Source organism: Lissotriton vulgaris, chromosome 12, assembly GCF_964263255.1.
Source record: "Lissotriton vulgaris chromosome 12, aLisVul1.2, whole genome shotgun sequence".
NCBI classification, from domain to species: Eukaryota; Metazoa; Chordata; class Amphibia; order Caudata; family Salamandridae; genus Lissotriton; species Lissotriton vulgaris.
In genome coordinates this window covers 139,534,472-139,559,831 of record NC_141700.1, presented here as the reverse complement: position 1 = coordinate 139,559,831, position 25,360 = coordinate 139,534,472, and the positions used below count along the sequence as shown (strand labels likewise).

Below are 25,360 nucleotides of genomic sequence, written 5' to 3'. Positions count from 1 at the left end.
TGTGTATATATATATGTATATGTATGTATGTGTATATATATATATATATATATATATTATTATTATTATTTATTTTTTTTTCTTCAAACATGGACTCCTTGTGTATGATTTTATTTCCTAAAACATAAGTTTCTGTGGGCATACAGGGAGTTCTTAACAAACCACCTCCTCTGTGCCGAACATCAATCTCTTATTTACACTGTTTATACATAGATCATTACCTTGTACCTTGTTATATAACTTGCACTTAAGAAGTATTTTGTTTTATTTGAATTATTGTTTCAGGTGATCAGTTAAGCGCTTCGACAACCCGCCATCGGTGTCAGTGTTTTGAAAGATCGCCCCATATTTGACATATTGAAATTTGGTGAAGTGCTTACGTCCTGCAAAGCACCACCATGGCCAGCCACTTGAAGTTTATCGCCAGGACAGTCATGGTCCAGAACGGGAATGTGGACGCGGCGTACAGAACTTTAAACAGGTATCTTTTGTAACAAACTTATTGCACCTCTCTTTCTGCTCAGTTAATGATTCCTATCTACTGTTTTTGTTCTTCGGTAGTAGATATTTGTGGAGCGCGTCACTGCCTCCCTCCCACTTGATAAGGCATTAATAGTGTGAGTGACCGCGGTCTGAGGATACCTCTAGTGTGTAAAGTACATCTCCCAGTATGAAGTGATCGCAGTGGTGTAGGCTAACAAGGTCACGTCACTGCATCAAGTTTAGCTCCCATTGTAATATCGCTTTATTAAATTTCAGTCACTCCACAATGTCATCACCTTAGTGGTAGCTCATAGCTTGATGCTATTACATGGAGAGCAGCTCACAGTTAAGTGTTAAGGCCTAATCCTTCCCTTATGTCACTGTATTGGGAGCAGCTCCCATTCTGATGACACAACATTAACGGCAGCTCCCTTTCTGATGTCCATGCATTAACTGCAGATCCCGGTCTGATGACACAACGTTAATGGCAACTCCCAGTGTGATGTCCACGCATTAATCGCAGCCCTCAGTGTGATGTCCATGCATTATTGGCAGCCCTCAGTGTGATGTCCATGTATTAACGGCAGCCCTCAGTGTGATGTCCATGAATTAATGGCAGCCCTCAGTGTGATGTCCATGCATTAATGGCAGCCCTCAGTGTGATGTCCATGCATTAACGGCAGCTCCTGGTGTGATGTCCATGCATTAACGGCAGCTCCGGGTGTTATGTCCATGCATTAACCGCAGCCCTCAGTGTGATGTCCATGCATTAACGGCAGCTCCTGGTGTGATGTCCATGCATTATTGGCAGCCCTCAGTGTGATGTCCATGTATTAACGGCAGCCCTCAGTGTGATGTCCATGCATTAATGGCAGCCCTCAGTGTGATGTCCATGCATTAACGGCAGCCCTCAGTGTGATGTCCATGCATTAACCGCAGCCCTCAGTGTGATGTCCATACATTATTGGCAGCCCTCAGTGTGATGTCCATGCATTAACGGCAGCCCTCAGTGTGATGTCCATGCATTAACCGCAGCCCTCAGTGTGATGTCCATACATTAATGGCAGCCCTCAGTGTGATGTCCATGCGTTAACGGCAGCCCTCAGTGTGATGTCCATGCATTAACCGCAGCCCTCAGTGTAATGTCCATACATTATTGGCAGCCCTCAGTGTGATGTCCATGCATTAACGGCAGCTCCCGGTGGGATGTCCATGCATTAATGGCAGCCCTCAGTGTGATGTCCATGCATTATTGGCAGCCCTCAGTGTGATGTCCATGCATTAACGGCAGCTCCCGGTGGGATGTCCATGCATTAATGGCAGCCCTCAGTGTGATGTCCACGCATTATTGGCAGCCCTCAGTGTGATGTCCATGCATTATTGGCAGTCCTCAGTGTGATGTCCATGCATTAACGGCAGTTCTCAGTGTGATGTCCTTGCATTAATGGCAGCCCTCAGTGTGATGTCCATGCATTAACGGCAGCTCCCGGTGTGATGTCCATGCATTAACCGCAGCCCTCGGTGTGATGTCCATGCATTAACGGCAGCCCTCAGTGTGATGTCAATGCATTAACGGCAGCCCTCAGTGTGATGTCCATGCATTAACGGCAGCCCTCAGTGTGATGTCCATGCATTAACGGCAGCCCTCAGTGTGATGTCCATGTATTAACGGCAGCTCCCGGTGTGATTTCCATGCATTAACCGCAGCCCTCAGTGTGATGTCCATGCATTAACCGCAGCTCCCGGTGTGATTTCCATGCATTAACCGCAGCCATCAGTGTGATGTCCATGCATTAATGGCAGTTCCCGGTGTGATGTCCATGCATTAACAGCAGCCCTCAGTGTGATGTCCATGCATTATTGGCAGCCCTCAGTGTGATGTCCATGCATTAACGGCAGCTCCCGGTGGGATGTCCATGCATTAATGGCAGCCCTCAGTGTGATGTCCATGCATTATTGGCAGCCCTCAGTGTGATGTCCATGCATTAACGGCAGCTCCCGGTGGGATGTCCATGCATTAATGGCAGCCCTCAGTGTGATGTCCACCCATTATTGGCAGCCCTCAGTGTGATGTCCATGCATTATTGGCAGTCCTCAGTGTGATGTCCATGCATTAACGGCAGTTCTCAGTGTGATGTCCTTGCATTAATGGCAGCCCTCAGTGTGATGTCCATGCATTAACAGCAGTTCCCGGTGTGATGTCCATGCATTAACCGCAGCCCTCGGTGTGATGTCCATGCATTAACGGCAGCCCTCAGTGTGATGTCCATGCATTAACGGCAGCTCCCGGTGTGATGTCCATGCATTAGCGACAGCTCCCGGTGTGATGTCAATGCATTAACGGCAGCCCTCAGTGTGATGTCCATGCATTAACGGCAGCCCTCAGTGTGATGTCCATGCATTAACGGCAGCCCTCAGTGTGATGTCCATGCATTAACGGCAGCCCTCAGTGTGATGTCCATGTATTAACGGCAGCTCCCGGTGTGATGTCCATGCATTAATGGCAGCTCTCAGTGTGATGTCCATGCATTAACCGCAGCTCCCGGTGTGATTTCCATGCATTAACCGCAGCCCTCAGTGTGATGTCCATGCATTAATGGCAGTTCCCGGTGTGATGTCCATGCATTAACAGCAGCCCTCAGTGTAATGTCCATACATTAACGGCAGCCCTCAGTGTGATGTCCATGCATTAATGGCAGCCCTCAGTGTGATGTCCATGCATTAATGGCAGCCCTCAGTGTGATGTCCATGCATTAACGGCAGCCCTCAGTGTGATGTCCATGCATTAACGGCAGCCCTCAGTGTGATGTCCATGCATTAACGGCAGCCCTCAGTGTGATGTCCATGTATTAACGGCAGCCCTCAGTGTGATGTCCATGCATTAATGGCAGCTCTCAGTGTGATGTCCATGCATTAACCGCAGCTCCCGGTGTGATTTCCATGCATTAACCGCAGCCCTCAGTGTGATGTCCATGCATTAATGGCAGTTCCCGGTGTGATGTCCATGCATTAACAGCAGCCCTCAGTGTAATGTCCATACATTAACGGCAGCCCTCAGTGTGATGTCCATGCATTAATGGCAGCCCTCAGTGTGATGTCCATGCATTAATGGCAGCCCTCAGTGTGATGTCCATGCATTAACGGCAGCCCTCAGTGTGATGTCCATGCATTAACGGCAGCCCTCAGTGTGATGTCCATGCATTAACGGCAGCCCTCAGTGTGATGTCCATGTATTAACGGCAGCCCTCAGTGTGATGTCCATGCATTAATGGCAGCTCTCAGTGTGATGTCCATGCATTAACCGCAGCTCCCGGTGTGATTTCCATGCATTAACCGCAGCCCTCAGTGTGATGTCCATGCATTAATGGCAGTTCCCGGTGTGATGTCCATGCATTAACCGCAGCCCTCAGTGTGATGTCCATGCATTAATGGCAGTTCCCGGTGTGATGTCCATGCATTAACAGCAGCCCTCAGTGTAATGTCCATACATTAACGGCAGCCCTCAGTGTGATGTCCATGCATTAATGGCAGCCCTCAGTGTGATGTCCATGCATTAACGTAACAAGTGGTCCTTAGCATATAGGAATAAGAAAAGACAAAAATACTGTATAGACCACAATCGGCTACTATATAGTTCTCAATTCCTTGTCCAGCCGGGCAAGGAATATTTATTGATTTGATAGATTGTTTGATTTAGAAATACAACACATAATCCAAAACAGTAGGGTTGATTAACAATTGTGCCGACCTGAACTTCACTCTGGCCTATGATAAAAACCAAATAGCTTTCCTAGACCTGACTATTTTTCATCATGAAGATGAATTACTAACACACCTTTACAGGAAGCCCACGGAACGCAACACTCTCTTGAGCTACGATAGTAATCATCCCAGGGCACTAAAAGACTCTTTACCATATTCCCAGTTCCTGAGAATCAGGAGGAACTGCTCAGTCAAAGCAGATTACTTCATGGAAGCTGACGTACTTGCTAATAAATTGAAAGCACGGGGCTACCCTAGAAGATTAATCAAAACGGCCTCTAAAAGGGCCTGGTATTGCCCCCGTGAAGCCCTTCTGACACCCAAGACAAGGGATAAAACTGAGAGAATAGCGTGCGTAACCACCTTCTCCCCAGTATCCAACAAAATCCGGAAATCCATTCTCAAACATTGGCCCACACTAAATGCAGGCCCAATACATCTAGAAAGGCCAGTATTTGCCTTTAAGAAAATCAAGAACCTAAGGGACCATCTAGTAAGAGCTGCACTGCCTGCTCCTGTTTCCTTGACAACAATTGAATCCAACTGGGGCCTCCCACCTATCTTGGGGCACGTTAAGTGTGGCTGTTGCACTGTGTGTGAGTTCACGATTGAGGCACGGAATTTCAGCCATAATGGTGTGACAGTGACAATGAGAAGCTTTACCAATTGTAATAGCCATAATGTCATCTACGCTATCCTGTGTCCTTGTCCAAAAATGTACGTTGGCCAGACCACTCAAAAAGTAAAGACACGCATATGCCAGCACCGAAGTCGCATCAGATGTGGGACTCCTAACGCACCCCTCGTCGATCATTTTGCAGAACTGAGACACACTGCTGATGATATTAAATGGACAATTTTAAAGACAGTGAAACTCCCACAGAGAGGAGGCAACTTGGCCCAACTACTCAATCGAGAGGAACTAAAGACAATCATTCAATTCAATACCATCCACACAGGACTGAACAGAAGTGAGGATTGGACAACCCTGTTGTAAGCACCTATACTGAAAAACATCGGCGCCACTTCCCCACGACAGGCTGTCAAGAGATGCTTCAAATCACAAATTTAGGTCCTAACAATTTGCATCATTTCAAAGGTTCTTTTATTCCTTTGTAATCTTGTTGTAATTCTGTGATGAAAGGTTACGAATTTTACAGTAATTGCGAGTTAATGTCACCTTATTCTCTGCACATGTTCACTATCTGGTCACAATTCGAGCACTTTTAATGGCACTCACAGTTTTGTGTAGTAAAGGTTCTCCCCATAACCATGATTCGTAATAATTCCCAGTAGCCAGAATGCTTTTTTGCCCAACTTAAAATGGCTGCCCCAAAAAAGTGAAGTCAGTATGGACCTCACCATTCACTGGTCACGTGAACCCCGCTCAACCAATAACTAGCTCCCTGTTCAATAACATGGAAGCGATCCTGCCAGATACAGCGTGTGTACAGCGTGTGACCGGCGTATGCAGAGTATCTACGAACTCCCCGGTAAGCTCGCCTCACCGCTGCCCGCCGACCCAGCACAATCCAAACTCGCCCGCTAAATCTCCCATTTTCTTATTATTTATGCCCCGCAGCGGACCAGTCATCATTCTGGCCGCCCCGCCAACACGGGGCCATCAACCACGCCGGACGATTGAATCCCACCTAAAAAGAAATTAATCGGGTAAAGTAACGTTCACCGCCAGCTGACTCGCTATCTCCTAAACCCAGACTAATCTTATGTCCCTTACCCCCACAGAGATTGCTCTTCTCGCAGTTCGCGACCTTGACGGCGCATGTACCACGGCTGTAACCGGAATCTAAATCCTCACGGTAATACAACCCTTGCCCTAATGTACCCCCGCTCATTACCCTCCAATACCTAATTGTAATCCTGCTCTCCGTATTACTCCCACAGCGATCCCATCTGGCATCCTAGGAGCCCTCTACTACAAAATACCAGCCATCCCTTCTAACCAGTGCTTCTCTGTCGAGGACGCTCACTTACCAGTTAATCACACGGTAATGCTGAATTTTAACCTCACAGAATTAAAAATCACATCAGGGGGTTCATGACTGATAAAGTCTATCTTTTACCAACAGCAACGCAATTAATGCGTGCAGAAAATCGTGGCACCGCACATTGCATGCATAACTTCGGCGTACCATTCACAAAATTCCCAAGCAATTAGAAAGGTAACTCGGTACTCAATCCTGCTCTCCGTATTACTCCCACAGCGATCCCATCTGGCATCCTAGGAACCCTCTACTACAAAATACCAGCCATCCCTTCTAACCAGTGCTTCTCTGTCGAGGACGCTCACTTACCAGTTAATCACACGGTAATGCTGAATTTTAACCTCACAGAATTAAAAATCACATCAGGGGGTTCATGACTGATAAAGTCTATCTTTTACCAACAGCAACGCAATTAATGCGTGCAGAAAATCGTGGCACCGGCACATTGCATGCATAACTTCGGCGTACCATTCACAAAATTCCCAAGCAATTAGAAAGGTAACTCGGTACTCAGACTTAATGTATTACACCAAAAGTCTCCTTTTACCCATAAATGACTCAGTCAGTTCAACATCAATTCTGTATTTAACAGTGACGCCATGACTGAAATATGAACCCCGATACCTGCACTAAGCCCGCAAGCATCACCTCAAATATCGCCCCGTATCAGAGGGACACCCCAGAGATGGTAAATTGATATACTTCGGCCCTCTCAGACCGCCAATACTGCCAAACTGATGACTAAAATAATTCATTATTCCCAACAGGACAACGCTCGGCGGTTCCAATATTCAGGCCACTTCATTTGAAGAGATCTCTTTCTCAGACAATAACTTGGTAGGTTTCCCTGCCACTGGTCACTAAATTATTATCAGGGATACCCTTATAGTACGGCTACGACCCAACTATGTCCCCTCACCAAACCTTCACTTTCACTCCGCATCACATCCTGATCACGGCATCATGCCCCACTACCTCTGCGCAGAATATTAGAACTTGTATCACTTACACGCGCCATTCTTACCCTAGAGATTGTCACCATCAAAAAGCTGTTGAAACATTGATTGTTCACATAATGTTCATCTCCACAATAGCATGAATCTCAAAAAGGATTGCACAGAATGCTCACGCCTTATGGCTACACCTGCCACTACGATTCCGAATACTGTAACTGCAAAGCAAGTGCTGACTATTACCTGCCTTATACCAAAATTGACTACATGTTTGTCTGTGTTTTTTTCCCCCTTGCTTTTTTCTACAACAGCCGTTTAAAAAGCTTTATTCAGGCAAAATTATTTTCATGTCCTGAAGATGATCCCTCTATAACCGGGCTTGGGATCGAAACGTCGACTCCTTGTAGAGTAATTCATACATGTGACCCTATTGCATTATTGTTTGTATGAGTAACTCCAGGATACACTGTCAATGTAAATCCATATCAGTGACCTGCAAGCTCACCCTGTTGCCTGATATTCCTTTCACCTACTTTCCCTTCTTCCCCACGTGCGGCACAGGACTGTGCCCTACTATAACCCTACTGTTTTGGGTTATGTGTTGTATTTCTAAATCAAACAATCAATCAAATCAATAAATATTCCTTGCCCGGCTGGACAAGGAATTGAGAACTATATAGTAGCCCATTGTGGTCTATACAGTATTTTTGTCTTTTCTTATTCCTATATGCTAAGGACCACTTGTTACTTTGATAAATACTTGATACCCATGGTCCCGAGCCATTTACTGGGTTCCCCTTGTCTTTCTTCAATGTCCATGCATTAACGGCAGCCCTCAGTGTGATGCCCATGCATTAACCGCAGCCCTCAGTGTGATGCCCATGCATTAACGGCAGCTCCCGGTGTGATGTCCATGCATTAACGGCAGCTCCCGGTGTGATGTCCATGCAATAACGGCAGCTCCCGGTGTGATATCCATGCATTAACCGCAGCCCTCAGTGTGATGTCCATGCATTAACGGCAGCTCCCGGTGTGATGTCCATGCATTAAGGGCAGCCCTCAGTGTGATGTCCATGCATTAACCGCAGCTCCTGGTGTGATGTCCATGCATTAACGGCAGCCCTCAGTGTGATGTCCATGCATTAATGGCAGCTCCTGGTGTGATGTTCTTGCATTAACCGCAGCCCTCACTGTGATGTCCATACATTACGGGCAGCTCCCGGTGTGATGTCCATGCATTAACGGCAGCTCCCGTTGTGATGCCCAATCATTAATGGCAGCCCTCAGTGTGATGTCCATGCATTAACGGCAGCTCCCGGTGTGATGTTCATGCATTAACCGCAGCCCTCAGTGTGATGTCCATGCATTAACGGCAGCTCCCGGTGTGATGTCCATGCATTAACAGCAGCTCCTGGTGTGATGTCCATGCATTAGCGACAGCTCCCGGTGTGATGTCCATGCATTAACGGCAGCCCTCAGTGTGATGTCCATGCATTAACGGCAGCCCTCAGTGTGATGTCCATGCATTAACGGCAGCCCTCAGTGTGATGTCCATGCATTAATGGCAGCCCTCAGTGTGATGTCCATGCATTAACGGCAGCCCTCAGTGTGATGTCCATGCATTAACGGCAGCTCCCGGTGTGATGCCCATGCATGAAAGGCAGCCCTCGATGTGATGTCCATGCATTAACGGCAGCTCCCGGTGTGATGTCCATGCATGAAAGGCAGCCCTCGATGTGATGTCCATGCATTAACGGCAGCTCCCGGTGTGATGTCCATGCATTAAAGGCAGCCCTCGGTGTGATGTCCATGCATTAAAGGCAGCCCTCGATGTGATGTCCATGCATTAAGGGCAACTTCCAGTTTTCGGTCACTACATTAATCTCTGCTCCCTACATGATGCCACTGCATTAGGGTTTGCTCACTCTAGGATCATCAAACCTGAAGCAACCACAAATGTAGTGATATCACTACAGTAGTGGCTGATCTGGTTTGATGATCTTAGAGTGATATCGCTACATTAGAGGCTGCTTACGGTTTTATGGTCCTAGTGTGAAATCTCCACAGCAGTAGCTGCTTCCAGTCTGATGATCCTAGAGTGATATCACAACATTAGTGGCTGCTTCCGGGTTGATGACCCTAGTGTGATATCACTACATTGGTGGCTGCTTCCGGTCTGGTAATCCTAGAGTGATATCATTACATTAGGGGCTTCTTCTGGTATGATGATCCTAGAGTAATATCACTACATTAGTGGCTGCTTCCGGGTCGATGGCCCTAGAGTGATATCACTACATTAGTGGCTGCTTCCGGGTTGATGATCTCAGAGTGGTAGCATTAATTAGGGGCTGCTTCTGGTTGATGATCCTAGAGTGATATCACTATATTAGAGGCTGCTTCCGGGTTGATGACTAGTGTGATATCACTACATTGGTGGCTGCTTCCGGTCTGGTAGTCGTAGAGTGATCTCTGCAAGAAAGGGGGGACTCTGGGCTATTTTCATGAGGTTCAGCATACAGGCCCACAGGTAATACAAAACAGAATGGTATGCTGTTCCTCCTAGACGTTCCAGGTCGATGTATGTAAGGAACACTGGTGTGTTCACTAAGGGCATGAGAAAAATATCTTCCTTTCGGAAAAGGACCCTCACACTCCCAATCAGCTAGGTGTCTTGCTTCATCATTGGGTCTGCTCTTCGTCACTAATTTTTTATTACTTTAGACCACCACCAAAAAGTGTAGATAGATCTCACATCGGTCCTGAAGAATTGCCGTCTACTTGACTTGGGGCAAGAAACATGTTGGCCTGATTTCAATAGCGCAATGCCCTGTAACAGTAGCATGAGTGCGTGCATTGTTTTTTTTTAATCAGGATAGGGGCTACATTCATTAAAGTTGTTCTGAGTGGACTTCTACTTCATGTTTTATCCTCACAACCTCCCGTCTACACTCACTAGGGCCCTCACACGCACCGGACCTAACGACCAGGAAAAAAGATCTCCGCTAAAAGGCTTCATCATGGGTGCCGATCGGGTATTGCAGCGCTGACCCGACAAGGAGCAGACCCAATGATGAAGCAAGAAACCTAGCTGACTGGGTGTGTGAGGGTCCTATTCCGAAAGGAGGATATTTTTCTCCTGCCCTTAGCGAACACACCAGTGTTCCTTACATATATCGACCTGTAACCTCTAGGCGGAACAGCATACCATTCTGTTTTGCATTCCTAGAGTGATACCACTACATTAGGGGCTTCTTCTGGTTTGATGATCCCAGAGTGGTATCGCTCCATTTGGAGCTGCTTCTGGTTTGGTGTCGCTGCATTACAGACCGCTCCCACTGCGGTGGCCTTGCTTTGAAGAACACTCCCAGTGTGATGTCACTGGATTAAGCTCATCATCTGTATTGTCAATGCATTTAGAGCAGTTCCTCGTGTGATATCACTACATTAAGGGCTGCTGCAAGTGTGATGTTGCTGCATTAACAGCAGCACCCAGTGCGATTTCCCCGCATTAAGGGCAACTTCCCAATGTGATGCGACCTAAATAGAGACTGTTCATAGTGTGATGACTCTGCATTAAAGGAAGCCCCCAAAGTGATATCTCTGAGTTACGGTCCATTGCCGCACGTGCTGGCAGCTCCCAGCCATCATCACTCCATTGGCTTCAGCCAGGGGCGGCTTTAGGCATGTGCAAGCTGTGCACCTGCACAGGGCCACCAAAGCCCAGGGGCCACCACGCCAATATATATCCTTAATATAATAATCCTCTGAGGATGGATACATATTTGCGTGGCGGCCCCTGGCAGGGATTTGGCAGCCTCCGGCTCTGTTCCACTTCCAAACACCCTGACCCCCCCCCCCCCCCTCCTTCTCTGGCCTCCGCCCCACCTGGACCCCTCTTCCGGGGCCCCCTACCTACGCTCCCTGCCCAGGGCCACCATGAGCCTAGAGCCGCCCCTGCTTCAGCTCTTGGTGTGAGTCAGTTTACTGAAGGCCGCTCTCTGCGTGATGACGCAAGAAAGCAAGGAAAGAAGCCTGGAGAGTAACCAGGCAAAGTTACATAATGTAGGGAGTTCCCCGGCCTGTTGCAATGCTGCAGTGTTTGCCAGTTCAAGTCCACTGCGAACTTAAAACACCAAACAGCAACAAAACGAATGTGTCCACAAAAAATGATGCACAAACCTTCGCTGGAGAGAAAGCAAACCAGTTTTTGAAAAAATACGTTATATAAACCCAGAAAGCCCACTTAAACATGCTTCTGAAAAGCCTACTAAACAGGCTAGGCAGGAACATTTTAATATCTCTCAGTAAAGAAGGTTTAGAGAAAATTTGGAGGCTGTTCAAAAGTGGAGTTGTGTGGAAGGCTGGATTCATTCCACCGCCTCTGGCAGAGACTATTGTTTTCAGTTGAGGCAGGTGACACTGTGGGCGGCGGCGTTCCTGTGTTCCAACCAATGCCTCACCGTGCCACGTTTTTCTGTCCCACCTCACTCATTGATTTGGGGGCATTTTTTTTATTCCGCGGAGATCGGCATCAGACCAGACTCTTACACAAATTTAATAATACTGTAGGGCAGCTCTTCTTAACCTGTGGTCCGAGAACCCCTGGGGGTACGCGAGACTACTCAGGTGCTCAGTGAATGGTTTACAAAATTAAATAACATGGACCCGGATAAATACAAATGTATAACGTGTATACAAATAAATATGCACATTTGAAAACGTTTTCCATTTTGGATTGTGATTTAAACAAAACGTTTCAGTATTTGTGGACTTGTTTGGTGTTTACGTGTTCTATTTTGAGTATTGTTTTGAGGTTCAATTCATAGAAATTGCTTAGGCCACCCCAACTGCTACCAAACTGACTCAGTAGTGGGCCCCGTATTCCAGTAATGATTCAGTGGGGGGGGGGCGGAGCACCAAAGGGTTAAGAACCGCTGCCGTAGGGCACATTTCTCCACTCTGTTTTGCTACAGCTTTTCCTGAACCTACAGAAAGCACTCAGTTTGCAATTCCTTAACAAACGGTGTATAACTAAAATATTTCTAAAATTGATTTAGGTAGTGATTGGGGATCAGTGGATTACATCTTGCATAAGACCCATCAAATGTGTGCATCGAACTTCTCAGCGCTTTACAGAGCCCCTGTACATTTACCCATATGTTTCTGCAAAGCTGTCCCTTTAGGGCGATAAATAATGCAGTGCATAAGTGGACAATAAACCCACTGAATACATATGGAGGTGCTTCTATAGTGGTTCAGGGGGCCCTTATCGTTTTTATGGGTGTAGAGAAGAGAGAGAGGTGGGTCCTTGAAGGTTCCCTCGCACTCCGAGTTCCTCTGAGCTGGAAACATGACCTGTTTGTCTCTAATTGTAAGATATCACTCTGTCAACTTTCATTGATTGTAAGGGCAGAAGATAGCTGTGTTTGCATGCTGGCTGTATGAAGCGTGTACCTTAGTGTGAAATGAAGGATTGAGAAAAGAGACCTGTCTCCTAATGTGGCCTGGAGGCAGATGATGAGTTATCAGGTTGGTTGTTCATATAGTTGTACGGAAGTTAGGCTTGCCCAAGTTCATTAAACCCAAGAAAGAGAGGCTAGTTGCCAATCCACTTAAACCAACTGCCTGTTCTGATGGATATCGCTAACTGCAGATTCCTCACCTTGTGAGTATTCCGCAGGCATCTGCCTTAATCTGGAATCTTTTAAGCGAAGCTCCTGCTTGCCCATAGGTTGTGCCATGCAGGACGGCGCTGATGTCGTTCCGCTCTGGAAGTGACGAGATGAGCCGTATATGAACACCACCCGTGCGCGTTGACATCAGTTCCTTTTTTTTCCATGCCTTCAAATACAGTCCGGAGCTTTTCTTTGGTTTCATGGCCATAAATTTCAGAAAATTTGACCAGTGTCTTGACCCCGCATCGAGTTCAGCAACGTGTTCGGCACCAGATACAGTGTCAACTTTGATTCCGGCACCATTACCTGTGCTGGTTCCCTCTGCATCAACATTAGAAGAGGGTTTACAACCCATTGTGATATCTGACTCCAAGCAAAATCCATAATGACCCCTGCCGTAGCCGTACCCGGCTCCGACTAGCATAGAGCCAGTGGGCAATCCCTGCGATACTGACACCTTGCTCTTAGTACACTGTAGGGCCCAAACTTTACAAAGTCTTTTTGCCACTGACTCAGACAATTATGATGAAGGGGATGATTATATCCCAGAACATGATTTTAAGAACTTCAAGATGCTAGTGGTCTGGATACTGGTATTAAGAACTTCAAGATGCCAGTGGTTTGAATACTTTCCCAGATAAAGGCCTTGTATCTCCCCTGGCCCAGCTATGTAGGAAATCACCTCCTTCGCAGTCATTATGCAGAGGGCAGCAGATGTCTTAGACCTACAATTCCCCACTATGGGAGGTCAAGACTAATGTTTTAACTGATGTACTTCAGCCATGGCAGGCACCTACAGAACTCCTACTGCTATTTAACGAGGCCCTTATGGACATCCTGTTGGGTACGTGGGTGAAACCATGTTCAGGTCCAACTGTTAACAAGCAGGTTTCTTGTCGCCATCATCCTGCACCAACCAACCCAGCCTTTTTTTATAACATTTGACACCAGAGTATGTGGTGATACAGGAATCCCCACCAGCAAAGTAAACCGATTGCCTTTCCTACCACTCCACCTGATTGTGGTTTGAAATGAATAGTCATTTGGTAAGTGGCTTTTCCCTTCTACGATCCTTTCTCTGAGGTCAGTAAATGCCAGCTGTCTTTTCGGTGGCTACTCGGGAGACTAGATGGTGGCAATGGACCTGCAGGCTGTAATTTCTGCTGACCCAGAGGCACTTCCTGTGGTACACAGTGGGTCAAGAGTATTTTCAGTTCACTTTGGTTCCTTTTGGCTTCACCAGTGCTCTCGGGTGTTTGCGAAAGTCATGACGGTAGTCGCAGCACACCTTCAATGGTCAGTGGTACCATTCTTCCATACAACAATGACTGGCTGCTGAAGGTGTGCTCATCCCAGGCAGTAGTCAACTAGCTCCGGACAATGACGATTCTCCTAACATCGTTTAGGTTCGCTACCAATGAGCCAAAGTCACACCTGACTCCTGCGCAGACGTTACTGTACATCCAAGCTATTCTGGATATGGTTCAGTAGTATAGTCCCATGACGCAGGAGTCCAGGATTTTCTGGCTATGATCCCCAAATTTCAGCATCTGTCCTGGATGTCAGTGGGAATGGCTGTGAGGCTCCTGGTATTGTTGGCCACTGGTTTCCTACTGGCGAAACATTCAGGCTTTGCAGCGGGGCCTCAAATATGAGTGGGCACAACATCAATGGAATTTGTATCCAGATTTTGGATGTGACTGCAAAATACTTGCAGTGGTGGATACTTGACTTCTATTGGGTCAGTGGAAGACCCCTTTCCTTACGCCGTGCGGTATTGCAGCAATCAAGGTGGGGAGAGGTTGTGGGCCCTGTGTCAAAAGGCCCTGAACTTCTGGAAGTGGCTGGACTGCCAGGGAAATTCTCTGGTGGTAAACCACCTTGTGGGATATATAAACGCCAGAGTGGACGAACTCAGCCATCAACTCTTAGTGCCTCACGAATGGCAGTTGCATTCAGAGGTGGCACAGAATGTCTTCCAGCAATGGGGAGAAACCTGGTTCTTTCTTTTCGCTACTGCAGAGGACGAGCAATGTCAGAACTTGCTTCCGAGGCTGCTCTCTGAGATGCCAGCTGTCTAAAGTAGAGCTGGAGATTCCTGTATGAATTTACACTACTGCCTCTCCTGCCCCAAGTACTAAATATGATTAGGAACGGCCGGGCCCATGTCCTCCTAGTGGCCCCAGATTGGGTCAGGATAATGTGATATCTCGAACTCCTGGGCATGAGTATCTGTTCTCAAGTCAAGCTGCTGCTTCAGGAGGATCTTGTGGGTAGCAGCAGGACGGGGTACAGCACCCGAACCTGCACACCTTTCATCTCCATGCATAGAGATTGAACAGCGGTAGTTGACCTCTTTCGACCTTCCCCATGTGATCACTAATGTGATCTTGGCAGTGATGCGACCTTTCACAAGATCATTGTATGCTAATTGTTGGATTGGTGTGTCACCTGACAAACCGACCCTTTGCAAGCCAAATTGTCAGAAGTTTTGATGTTTGTTCTGTTCCTGTCCCAGCATGGATTTGCTTTGAGCACAATTACAGTCTATGTATTGCCTTTTTTAGCCTTATTGTAGTTGCTGGACCAGCCCTAATTTATTTCCGCCAAACCCTTATGTGATGTTAAGTGGGACTTTAACTTAGTCCTCACTCTTTTGATGTGCACCCTTTTTGAGTCGCTGCACAGCTGGTACTTGAGATTTCTGGCATTGCAGACGGTCTTTCATAACCGCATAACATTGGCTAGACATGAGCGAGTAGCATGCTCTTTTTGTCATCCCACCTTACACAATGTTCTTTTCGGATAAGCTGGCGTTGAGGACTCCAGCTTCCTTTCTACCAATAGTGGTCACTCCATTTTATATTGGGCAGACTATTATTATCTGTGGCTGTTCACACCAAAGAACATTGGGTGGATCATCAGCTCTTTGTAGGGTTAGCCGGCGCAAATAAGGGCAAGGCAATGCAAAAATGGACCCTCTCTCAATAGATTGTTCTCTGCATAGAGATCTGCTACGCACTAGCTAAGAAGCAACCCCCAGCAGGTCCAAAACTGCTATTACTCTGTTGGCACACAAAGTGCCTGTCCTGCACATTTTCAGGCGGCTATATGGGCGTCATACAAATGTTCACGAAGCACTGCTGCCTTGACAATCAGGTCCATCAAGAAAGGCATTTTGCTCGCTCTGTCGTGCATGATCTTTAGGACTGAGTCAATTCACAGAACGACATCCTTGAGAGGTGTCTCTTCACAAGGTGAGTAATATGCACCTAGAAGTATCCATCAGAAGAACAAGTTATTTACCAGTAACGATCTTTCTGGTAGATACTCTAACTGCAGATTCGACCCTCCTACCTCCCCGTTCTGTGAACTGGATTCTTTTTTTGATCTAATAAGGTCCCAGTCTAGATTTGTGCACACTGGTCAAGCCAATCTGCCTATGTGCTTTGTGTCTGAGGGTGCGGTGAGACTAGGAAAGCAACTGACGCAGAGCTCAAGGGTGGTGCTTATGTGCTGCTCCGCTCGTCACTTCTGGAGGGGAACTGCACGATGCTTCCTACCCGCACGCAGGAGTACTTTTTTAAAGTTTCCGGATCAGGTCTGATGGTTGAGGAATATTAATATTCCACGCCCGCTCCTTCTGTGCGTCCAAGATCAGGGTCCTTCTCTCAACTGACATCCGCACTGCGCCAGCTCTTCTACTAGTCAAAAAGAAATTGAAGAATCATCTTTTCAAGGAGTTTTTCCACCCTACACAATATGAAGCTACCTCTTACTTGTCTCATTATTTACGATCTTTTATTGTATCCTTGGGCTGTCTTCCTTTGTTCAGCACTCTGTTGCTGCCCAGTTAGGTTGTGCGATGTAAAAACCTCCACACACTTGCATGCCGCAGCCATTTTCAAATCTTAATCGTGTCCTATTAATTGAGGAAGCAAACATTTGTTATTGGAATAAGCTTTGAAAGAGACTATTGTGTTGGCTTTTGTGTAGTGAGGTGGTTTTACCAAGCTTCGCCAACACCATAGCACAGACACAGCATACAATGCAATAGTGTAAGATTTTCTCTGAAACACATGCTGCAGCACATTGCCCAACAGCGCAATCCATCACATACTGAGCAAAAAGACGCAAACGCTGAATCTTAATCTATTTTTCTCTTCACTAATACACTTTGCCCTTTTTAAACCTTCTAGAATCTAACACAGTTTAAACCAGCTGCCTATAAGAAGTACAATATATATGGAACTGTGACATATTTTTAGCTTGTAATGGCTATTACTTAGATTGTCAAGTAAAGTTATATGAAGTATGTTTCACTTGTTTCGGAGGCAGAGTTGTGGTCCTTATGTACAAATCTATTAAAAAATAATGTGTTTGCAAAATTGTGTATCGACGGTGTTACGGGTGGATGTTTTTTTTTTACCAGCAACGAGGTATTCAAGCAAGAACTGTCTTTATTAGGATCTAGGATTGAACTTTGGTCGGTAATTATCATATTACCAGCCACCCAACTACGTTTTGGAAGATAATAATAAAAATAAACCTTGAACATCTGGTTGGTGTAAACTTTGGACATGAAGAGCTCCTCACCCTCTCTTAGAAATTGAATGACAAGTATTTGCGCCACATCGACCTTTGGTCACAGAAAAGTTTCGAGAAAGTATACCGTTGGTGGTTAAGCAGGTTGGTATTGAAGTGCCCAAAGAGTAAGGAGTGGGGTTGCAAGGTACTGTACATCCCGAACAACATAAAGGAAGGTTCTGATGTTTCTGATGGTAAATAACAGCAGTGTTGGAGTTTGAGAGATCAATGACTGTGGTTCGCCACTTATTAGAAGGGGAAGTCCATGAAGGTGGATGTAACTATTGCCTTCCAAAGGAGAACACTTGTTCCTCCTGTCTTGCAATTGCTATGCTCTGCATAAGGAGGTTGCGTCCTCTATGTGGAAGGCGCCTCGGATAGCTCTGTCCTCTGTGTCAAAATTTTGTCCTGCTTGCAGCCTCCTAGCTGAGGGAGATAGGTGATGAAAGTATTGCGTGATAGAGGGAATCTTGTTGACACCGTTCAAAAGGTCTTTATGCACAGTGATGTTAGGACATGCTTCGACCTCCTATTCATCTAGTAAGCTGCACTACTACTTTTGAAGAGGTGATAGTGGCAGAGAGGTCGCGGGGCGCAATGGCCGATGAGCTGCGAAAATAATATGCAGAGAAGGAAGGTGGCTACTAGGGTGGATTGGGGCATGTGGCTGGGTCATAGAGAAGGAAACCTTTGAGGGCAGTCCATGTGTGCAAGTGCATTGAATTTGATTCACATTCACAAGAGCAGAGGGGTCATAAAAAGCTATGGCTGCAGGGCACACTCTGTGTCCTAAGCCCAGTGGAAGGACACGATACCAGAGTTCCAGTGGGTGAAAAGGCCCATTTACACAACGGTATGAATCAGTGTTTGGCACAGTGTCCCGTGTGACCTCCTATGGAGATTAGGTTTCCCTTCACTGTTGGGGCAGGGTCAAGGAAGAAGAGTGGGGAGGCATTGCTAAATTAGAGTTTCTAATTCAGTAGAAAGTTTGTAAGTAATGTGATGGTATCTTCATTTAACTTGGAATGTTTGAGTCCCTGAACTCACAGCCTCCTGTGATTTAACCCCTTGGGCGCGGCCGCGATTCTGCGCCTGTGCGGCACATTCCGTCCGCGGGTGCGGTCATGATGGCCAGGAGCCGTCATCAGCACACGAGCACTGTGTGCCATGACGGCTCCCGGCTGTCATCAGCATGGAAGGGGTTAAAATATTTGACGTAGAAGCCAGGCTTCCAAAGGGCGAACGGCATGGCATGGCCAATTTGTCGGTGAACTCCAGTCTCTTTCTGCTTCGCCATCTTTTGAGGAGACAGTGTTGTGCTCTGTACCTTTCCATCCGCCATTATTATAATATTTTTTAGGTCTCGCCTTCGCAACGTGCATGCATTGCAAAGGCAAAAATACCTTATCCCGTCGCTTTGGCTTTTCAGTCAAGCACGTGTACGCGTTCCATTGCCTTCAATTATTCTGTCCAAACTGGACTACGGAAATGCCTTATATCTCGGCGCACCAAAGAAAGTCACAACCAGGCTACAGGTTGTTCAAAACGCTGCTGCTCGGATTCTTACTGGCACCAAGAACCGCTGCACAGCTAAACCAGCGATTAGAGCATTACATTGGTTGCCCGTGGTGCAAAGGGTGCAGTTCAAGGTCTTGTGTCTAACCCACAAAATCCTTCATGGAAAAGCCCCGCCAATCCTCAAGGACCTTGTTGTCCCGCATACTACGGCTAGAACTCTCCGATCTTCTAATGCCTACCTAACCCAAATTCCCAGGATCAAGAAAGCTCGCTCCGGAGGCCGGCGTTTTTCCTATCACGCGTCCAAGTTGTGGAACGCCCTCCCGCTTGACCTCCGTGCCCAACTCAACCTGCTGCCTTTTCGAAAGCTTCTAAAGACTTGGCTGTTCCCGTAACCATCTTCTCCGCATTCGCCTGATCCATTTGGTTCATCTGTTAGCGCTGGGACGCTCACGGGCAGCCATGCGCTTTAGAAATCCCATTACAATTACAATTCAATGGCAACACGTGCATGTCAGGAGATTCACTCGCGGGAGCGCGCACCACCATCTGGCAGCAATTATCGCTCCTGCGAGAAAATCGCCCCCGCCCCCGCCACCCCACCGCGCGAGGCGCTCGTGTTTGTTGCTTGTTTTATATGCGGGCATTGCATCATGGCCAGCGCCAGTGGTAGAGCTCAGTGCTGGGGTGAACTAGACCGTCACCCCGCACTGAGAACATACACACCTCTCCAGTCCCGGCCTCTTCTCCTCGTGGTGACGTATGCTCCTCAAAGACAGATGGGTGAAGGGAGGCCAAGCATTGTAGTGAATGCTGTACTGCGCCCAGCGCGTCCCGTCACCTGCACCAAGCTTTCTTTTCAAGCAGTGCCTCTACCGCCCTCCAAGCCCCCACTTTTAGTCATAGCCCCCCTTCTGCATAGCCCCCGCCCCCTCCAGTCCTGCCTGTCCCTCCAGTGATCCCTTCTTGGCAGCCCCAGTTGCCCTCTCACCCCCGGGCTCCTGGAAGGAAACATTCGCGCTGCATGGGGATGCGACTCACACAGCTGCGGAGTGCAGATGAAATGCACCACCGGAGCCAAAGGAGTTAACCCTCGCAGCGGGGAGGGAATCTCGCGCACATGCATGTGTGTAGGCATGTTAAAATAGGCCTTTATTTCAGCCCTACCTAAGCCCCCACCCCTGTACTGACCTATCATACCCTCTCTCCATCTCTTGTGTGCCCGCCCTCACCCCCAAGCACTCTCAGCTTATCTATCTTCCACATACAGCACCCTCTTGCACTCCATTCCCATTAGTTATAGCGCTTTCCCCGTCTATCTGCACCCTCTCTAGTGGGCTTACACTCACCCCCATAAACACACTCACCATGTCTCTCGTTCACATATTATAGCGCCCTCCTGCTCTGCATTCCAATTAAAGCTATAGCGCTTTACTCAATTACACTATCTCTCTAGTGAGCCTCCCCTCACTCCTCAATACCCGCTCATAGCGTCTCACCCCCTCACACTGCACCGTCAGCCCTCCTTTGTCTCATTCCTGCCCTCTGCCCCCCGTGCCCTCTCCACGCTGCTGCGCTCCGGCCTCTCCCTTGCCGTTGGCACTGCCACCTGTGTGCCCCCTCCTCCCGTGTGCCCCCTCTTCATCCAAACCCATATGGCTTCTGCAGGCGGAGGCTCAGCTGGCGAGACACTGATACCCCACTGGAGGGCGGCCTCCGCCCCCGCCTGGCATGTGCCCTCCTGTGGGCACCAGCAGCGCCTCCTGCCGCCTGCCTTGGCAGAGATCAGAGACAGCTGAATAGGGAGAAGTCCACGCGGAACTGCGCCAGCCTAGTGCCAGTCTGACCCGAGGGATGCACCACCTCCCCACCACCGAAAAGAGAAACTAGGCGCTTTAACAAGGTTTATATAGCGCTACCACCAATAGTTGATACAATAGCGCTGTGCAGCACGAAACTGATGACAATAGAATCAGACAAGAAGCACTGCAGGATACAAGATTGTTTATTTCTATATGATGTGGGTGTTATCCGATGCTTCTGTTATGCTACATTTGCTATATGCTTTTGTTGTGTTGTGCTGCTTATGTTATATGTTTCTGTTAGGCTGTCCTGTTCTGTGCTTCTGTTCTGTCACCGCTAGAAACACCACTGTGACTGGTGAGATTCACAGTGCACCTGTGAACACACTTACATACAAATACATCTGCTCAGTCATGGTTAAGTCCTAGACAACCACCCGCCAGTCAAGTTCCAGTCAAGTTCTGGACCACCACAAGTATAAATACAGACACACACACAAATGAACACAAACAAACAGGCATACATACAAACACGAGACATACATGCACATGAAATGATGATGAAATGAAATGAATGAAACTTATATAGCGCACGACTTACCCTGGGGCATCTCAGCGCTTGCTTAGGGAACCCATCCTGGTATTCCCCTGTGAGATAACCCTGGCAGGGTATCCACAAGGTGAAAGCCAGGCATCCCACCGCGAGGGGCCGTTGTGGAGGTTAAGCAAGCTATTGCCCAGAGTCGCAGAGTGTGAACCCGTGAGTCGAGGAGGCACCGGAGCGAGAATTAACGAGTCCGTGGAATTTTTGAGCCCAAGACCCGCCGAGGCGGGGAATTGACCCCCTGGTCCCGGGTCGAACTCAGGCTCCAGGTCTGCCGCCTCTAACCCCTGAGCCACACTTCTCCACATGCACACACATAATAAAGACAAAGTACATACACACAGTAATTACTAAGATTCAAATATTCAACATATTGTACGCCACCCGTATTATAATATAGTGTTTCAGACAATGCTGTCACGTGGCATACCATACCATAGCAAAGCACAACTAGTATACCACGGGCTGCTATTACTTGTCATGCCATACCCTAACATATTAGAACAAGCCATAAGGTAACTAGCCCCCAGATGCATGAAGCACCCACTCTGCGAATCCTAAATAGCGAAAAATATGGAATCGCTATTCAGAATTCGCAGAATGGGATGCATCATCAAAATCGCTAAATAACTGCGATTCGTAACCGGCCGCAATCGTCATATGCAAATTTTCCCAAATCGCTAGAAAATCGCAGAATCGGCTGTTTTTCAATCCCAAATTGCGATTTCGCAAATACCGAAATCGCAAATTGCGATCTCGCAATCTGCAAGATCGCTATTTGCGATTTCGGTATTTGCGAAAGTCGCATTTTTAGCACAATGATGACATCATTACCAGGAAGTAGGCACCTCCATGCTTCATTTGGATCACAGAGCTGGATAGAGGAGGAGGCACAGCACTGAACTCCAAGAGACACACCCTGCAGTCCCAATACAGGATACACAGTGATTCCAGAATGTCCCAGGAAGCTGCAGGATCCAGTGAAACAGCCAGGAAGCGCAAAATCAAGTTCTCAGAAAAAGAACTGGAGTACTTGATAGAGGAAGTCAGCAGGGACCATGACCAGCTGTTTGGGAAGCTGTCCCGTAAGGTGCCCGAGGCTACCAAAAGGCGCATCTGGCTGCGCATCAAGGCCAAGGTCAATGCTGTTGGAGTCACGTACCGGTCAATCGATGACCTCAAAAAGAGGTGGTACGACCTCAGAGGCCATGCCAAGGAGCGCATTGCGGAGAGACTGGGGAGAGAGTGGCCACAGGAGGAGGAGACTCGACAGTTCCTGCAAAAACACCATCATTAATCATGCACTCATTCACATCACAGGTGTTGCAGATGCTGAGACGTCTGATAGTGAGACACTCCACATTGTGGAGACTCCTGATGAGACGGAGGGAGAGAGCCAACCAGCACCAGCACCTGGACCAGCAGAGCACCTGCACCTGGACAAGCACCTTCCCAAACGCACAGGGCCACCCCTGCAGCCATAGGAGGAGATCAACCTCACCAGTTGTCACGTAAGACAGTGGAGCAGACCCCACCACCACCCAGGAGGCAGACACGCCACACAGCCACTGTGCGGTCCCAGGCAAGCAGCAGGTTGAGGCTGCAGCGCTCTGTGGCCACCTCAGCAGACATGGAGCAACAGGCACATAACCTAGGCCCTGGAATAGAGGCTTGGATGCTTGCTGTGCACCGCAAGCAGGCTCAGCACATGACAGCACTGCAGCTGCAGCTGTACTAAACTGCACCAACATAAATCAACTAACAGAGTGTGCAGGAGCTAACCGCAGCTGTCAAAGAGAGCAACCAACTGATGGTGGCGCAGCAGGACATGAAACGCAGACACCACCGCCAGCTGCTGACACAGCTATTCGCCTACACCTCATTGGGAACACCACTTCCCAGCTGTCGCGCAGGTCACTGGCCATGCAGATTCAGATGGTACAATACTGCCAAGATGTTGCAAGGGCCCTGGAGCAGGTCACCACCGCTGTGGAGAACCAACAGGCGTCCGGCCATGGCCATGAAGGGGGGGGGGGGTGATGCCAGTGAGGGTACATCTAGCCTGAGCAGCCTGTCTGTGCCGGTGCAACCTGAAAGGCGCCGCAGTTCCCGGCCCACCGCTGAATCGCGGCAGGACACTCCCAACGTAGAGGTTGAGAGGTGACAGGCTGCGTCCGGCAGGAGGCGCCAGTGACTGTACATTACCGGCAGTGCCATAGTGACGTAACCATGCAGGCCTGCTCAGGATCCAAGAGCCTGTATGACTCAATACAGTTGCACACATTTTTGCTGATTTAAAGCACATTGAGGGCTTGTTCACTAAACAAAAGATTTATTTTGAACACAAATCTTCCTCATGTCCTTAATTCATGTGGCAAGCATGAGTGCAGTGTTGTGTGAGGGGTATGCTTGCACTAGAAATAGTTAAATGTGATGTTGGTGCGGCGCCTGTGTCCTTCAGCAGGATTGTCCCTGCGTGCATGATGCACATGTGCAGGTGGCAGGCTGTCCCCCTCCGACTCACCACCAGACACCTCCACAGGTATCCTCCGCTTGGTGGCAATATAAATGGAGTATGGCACACACGGCCACGATGCGGCAGCAGACCTCAGGCCGGTATTTGAGGGCCCCGCCAGTCTTGTGGAGGATGCGGAATCAACTCTTTAACATGCCAAATGTCCGCTCTATCACTTTTCTGGTGTGTATATGCGCAGCATTGTACCGCTGTTCCTGTGGTGTAGCAGGGTTGCGGTATGGGGTGAGGAGGTATTCACGTAGGCCGTATGCGCTGTCACCTCAAGGTAGGAGCAGAGGGTCAGTGCCTGTTATGCGCAGCAACATGGTCTTGACATATTGTATATGGGCATGTGTACTTACCTAGGAGATGTCCCTCGCCAAATTCACCCCTGGCCAAGCGGGTGTGTATGCCGCTGTGCCGGAAGATGAACGAATCATGCGTGCTGGGCCACAATGTTTGTGATGATGGTCTTCGCATTGCAGACCATCTGGATGTTGAGGGAGTGGTATGACTTGCGGTTCCGGTACATGTATTCGGTCTCTGCTGGTGGACAGATGTGGATGTGGGTGCAGTTGATGCAGCCAATTACATGGGGGAAATGGGCAGTGTGATAAAAGTCCAGTTTTGTTTGCATTATGGCCTGTTGGGAAGGTGATATAGTGGTATATCCGGGTCAGCATGGCGTCCAGGAATGTCTGTAGGCAGCGTGACATTGTGCTCTGTGATATACTCCCTGCAACTGCTACTATCCCTTGGAAGCTGCCAGAGGCCAGGAGGTGCAGGCAGCACAGGACCTGGACATGGGTGGGCACGGCATTGGTCCTCCGTGTTGGGTGCTGCATCAGGGGGTCAAGGTCTCTGATGAGCTTCATTATCCTAGCACCATTGAGCCTGTATTTGGAGTAGATCTCCTTTTCAGTGTGGCCCAGGAGTGTAATCCGCAGCCAGAAGATGCGCTGCTGGATCCTGCGTCGGTTCTGGGCTGCAGCCTGGAGCCTCATCTGCCTTGCCACGATGTAGAGACCTGGTATTGTGACTTTCCTCATGCTCCTACTGAGTCTCCTTAAGTGTGTCTGATTTATCCAACACCTGTTCCTTGTTTGCCTTTTTTTTCTCACCAATTGGACTTCATGGTTACCACCTGGTTTGCTTCTCCTTAAATTGCGACTCGTTTTTAGCGAATTGGGGTATTTTTGCGATTTTTGATGAATGGAAATTGCGGTTTATTTGCGAATTCGCAATCTATTTGGAAATTCGCTATTTATTTCGCAGAAAATGTGGGTAATCGCTGTTAAGGAATCGCAATGGGGGTTACCAATTGGTTTTGCGATTCTTTGTTTTGCGAATTCGCTATTTGCTGCTTTTGTACTTGATGAATTGCGGGAGCGGATATTGCAATCGCAATAGCAGTTTTGCAGCTATTGCGATCGCAATTTTGCTTAATGAATCTAT

The 25,360-nt window shown here is 48.0% G+C and overlaps 1 protein-coding gene across 1 annotated transcript in view; it reads left to right on the top strand.

Moving 5' to 3' along the window:
- MRPS21 (mitochondrial ribosomal protein S21) overlaps positions 1 to 25,360 on the top strand; it is a 159,465-nt gene that overhangs the window by 67,606 nt on the left and 66,499 nt on the right. The window contains exon 2 of the mRNA XM_086946401.1: positions 286 to 481. Within this exon, the coding sequence (XP_086802527.1) occupies positions 399 to 481 (83 nt within the window). The 5' untranslated portion in view covers positions 286 to 398. The remainder of the gene's footprint in view (positions 1 to 285; positions 482 to 25,360) is intronic.